This window comes from Hydractinia symbiolongicarpus, chromosome 3 (genome assembly GCF_029227915.1).
Source record: "Hydractinia symbiolongicarpus strain clone_291-10 chromosome 3, HSymV2.1, whole genome shotgun sequence".
NCBI classification, from domain to species: domain Eukaryota; kingdom Metazoa; phylum Cnidaria; class Hydrozoa; order Anthoathecata; family Hydractiniidae; genus Hydractinia; species Hydractinia symbiolongicarpus.
Window position 1 is genome coordinate 17,477,235 of NC_079877.1, and position 3,476 is coordinate 17,480,710.

General features: G+C 44.9%; 1 protein-coding gene across 1 annotated transcript; it reads right to left on the reverse strand.

The window, feature by feature from the left end:
* Positions 1-488: 488 nt before the first annotated feature.
* Positions 489-1,175, reverse strand: LOC130636894 (uncharacterized). The gene has a single exon (XM_057446745.1). The coding sequence runs from the start codon at positions 1,173-1,175 to the stop codon at positions 489-491; it is 687 nt and encodes a 228-aa protein (XP_057302728.1).
* Between the last annotated feature and the right edge of the window lie 2,301 nt (positions 1,176-3,476).

Sequence of the window (3,476 nt, forward strand, 5' to 3'; positions counted from 1 at the left end):
AGGATCAGACATTTTAGGCTTGGAGAACATTATACGCATGAAAGACTCCTGGAACTCGCGGAATAGGTGCGGACAGACCTGTCCACACCCAACCAAACACAATATCCACTACCCTTGCGGATAATGAAAATTATAAGCAAAAGTCTCCCTCCCTATTGAAGATACTGTTTACCAATCCTTCACATGTTCCGGGGTAACCTGAACAACCTCCGGAATAAGCATGAGTTCTTCCGAGACGAAGCTCCTTTCCGGACCATCTTTCAGGTAGTACAAAACACGACTACCTGCTACAATATGGTCCAGCCTATACATCTTTTTACTCCAGAAAGCATCAGTGGTGCATCGTTTCGCATCACCGTCCTCTTCCCCGGGTTGTAGCAGATACAGATATAAACCATCCTCGGGCAGGGGCTTCTCTTCAGGATATTGCTGACTTTTTGCAAGTGGGACATCATCCAGTTTGATCGCCTTGTTGAGTTTCATGTTTATCATGTAGTCTTGATATTGTTGAGACCCTTCACAATGGTATACAAATGCTTGACCCAGATGGTACTTCTCTCATCGGAAGCCAACTCTTGGGCATCTTGCGGCTTAAAGAGTCTCTCCGCAAGGACCTTATTGTACGATTCGGCGAAGGCCGTAAATGTAAGGTGATATTTGGCAGTGGCCTGCCTAATTTCTACACCTTTGCTTTCTAGTAGCTTGGTTACATCCGATTTAAACTCGGAACCATTGTCACATTGGAAGGTTACTGGGTAGTGTAAGGGTCCGGCTTTGTAGATATCTTTGAACATACCCGCGAACTCGTCGGCTTTCCTTGTGCGCAACGGCCTTGCTACTTTATACCTTGAAGCCACGTCAATGTCTGTCAGAATGTACTTGTACGTATTACCATATACCCTATTGTGAGGCATATAGAGCAGGTCGAATTGATGCATTTCATTCGGTGTCGTAATGGTAAAATGCGGATAATTGATCTTTTTAGGACCCCGAATGTGCCGTAGCCACAGAAGTTGACGGGATAGCCAGTGGGTTACCAGCTTTTTGGGTAGAGCGCTCTTCTTTGCGAGTAATTTAATAGCACTGTGCCCGGTCCACAGATGTTCTGGGGTACAGTAGATATTGCTTAGCTTTTCAGCCTCCTCCTTGGTAACGATATGTGAGTTTTCTGACATGTCTTTATTATATGTCAGAAAAACGTCGTTACATGTATTTATAGGCCACGAACCCCAATAGGGATAAGGAGCCAAGTACGAACGTTAACTCACCATCCTGCTGGGTTATTGAAGCGGTGTAAAAATCTTTCAATTGTGGTGCCTCTTTATTGGAGGCCACATAAAATTGGTATATGTCGTTGTCCAATTCACGAGGCTCTTACCTGCTTTTATTTGTTTCTCTTGTTCTTCGTTGAACTAGTCCAATTTTTTCTGTCTATCCTTGATCCACCGGGCCTTAGCTGCATTAAGCTTTTCTATGGCCTGGTCATGTCTTTTTCTCTCCGCTTCCCCATGTCCTGCAAGTTTACTAAATAGAAAATTGATCCCGCTGAATGCGAGGGCGTTTATTGCAGCCCCAGCCACAATAATAGCTATTTTCGCCATATTCCTTTATTTCTTCAGTGCTCCACACGGTCCAATCTGCCATCCAAAATATTCAGCTGCGCATCTTGGAGCAGGTATACGTAACATTTGAACTCACCAGTTCCGTCTGCATTCTTGGTGATGTGGAGGGTTATGCCATCACTCAAGCGTTGCAGGGGTCTACCGCTACTATGTAGTATATCGTCGGGGGAGGTCCGGAAGTCTACAAATAGGGCATATCTCTCATTAAAGAACTACTCAATCGTCACATCTGAGTCGTGAGCCCCAAAGATATTCACGATCTGCTCAAGGTGGTCCTTCGGAAGCATAGCATGGCTGTATAATTCGTTAGGCTCCCCCTCAACCGTAATGCTAATTTTTTCAATTTTTGGGTTGTAAAAATTTTCATTGACGCCGGCATAGGGCTTCACTTTTCCAGGGTCTGTAAAGAGTAGCAACACACCTTTGAAGGACTCGGAGGGAGAATCAATTTGTAAATTGTAACTGGTGTCTGATTTTTTCATGGTGACTACCTTCATCCTCAGGATCTGTTCGTATGGCAAGGCCAATCTTGCATATCTTGACATCATGGCACTTGCCAGGCCTTCATGAGTGATCTTATCGAATTCAAGGCTGATATTAGTAATTTTGTACGCAGCATCAGCCGCTTTGGCTGCCGTAGACCCCGAGGCTGCCGTCCCTGCATCCTTGATGACGTCACCGTAAGGCGCGAAATTTACGATAAATTGTTGCCGGTCGTAGAGTCCTGCCGGGTAAAATGGGAGATCCCGGGTCAACTCAAACATTTTTCCAATGGGTATGGAAAACATGTTCCTATAGGCCGCAACGATGGTCTTTTCCTCATCTGTCCCCACGTGCCCACTGGCACTTACCTGTAAGGCCCTAATGGTCCCGTCGTTGGGATTAATACCCTCTAAAACAAGGTTGTTATCCCGGTCAAATTTCGGCAACCACAAGTTCCGGTACACAGCTAGGATATTATAGTCGCTTATGTTTTGGACCTCTTTACCATTCAGGGTGATCCGTAAGTTTTTTACCAGACTTTTCCCTATGTTCGACACGATGGTTCTTGTTGTATTTGTTCCCGCTATTGCCAGATCAAATAGGAGCTTGAGACTACCAGGGATTATGACATCATTTTGTGGCATATTCGGAATATCAACGTACAGATCTTCGTTCTGGCTGATGGTTGATGGTGTATGCGAGATCTGGACACGTTGCCGACGTCCTTTCATGCCCAGTAGCTGCTTGGTTTCTACATAGGGATCCATCAAATTTCCATATGTATTCATAGTTGTTTATTATATGGGTGAAGATGTTGTAAATAAATGGCTGATAATCTAGTATTTACAGGAGGATATTGGCAGAGTTGATAAGGGTGACCAAGAGGATAACCAGCTCCCCGGAACGCAGCAGCTTCCATCAACATCAGGACAGCAGCAGGGAGAGGATCATGGCATTCCGGCAGGTGATGCCAAGTGGGAAATTTTAAAATCAAAGGTCGACGATCTATACGCACATATTGAGGATGCTTCTGGGATTGGAGCATTGCACATGAAAAATTACCTTGATTTTAGCATGGAAGGGAATCGTCTTTATTTAAAAAGGGAGGATATTACCGGAAAGATTATGAGGCAAGATGGTAGAGCCTTCCTGGCCCCCAATACTGTCGTAAAAAATTTGAAGGTAGATATTGTAAGGGCTATGGGTTTTGAAGATTTTACTACCGGAACGCCCAAAAAGGGTAGTAAGGTAGAGGCCCAGAATCTAATCCGGGATGTTAATGTACTTGTAAATAAGCATGAAGAGAAGGCCCCTTTGATGGGGGGGGGGGGGGGGGGGTGAGGGGGTGAGGTGATCGAAATGGAAACAATT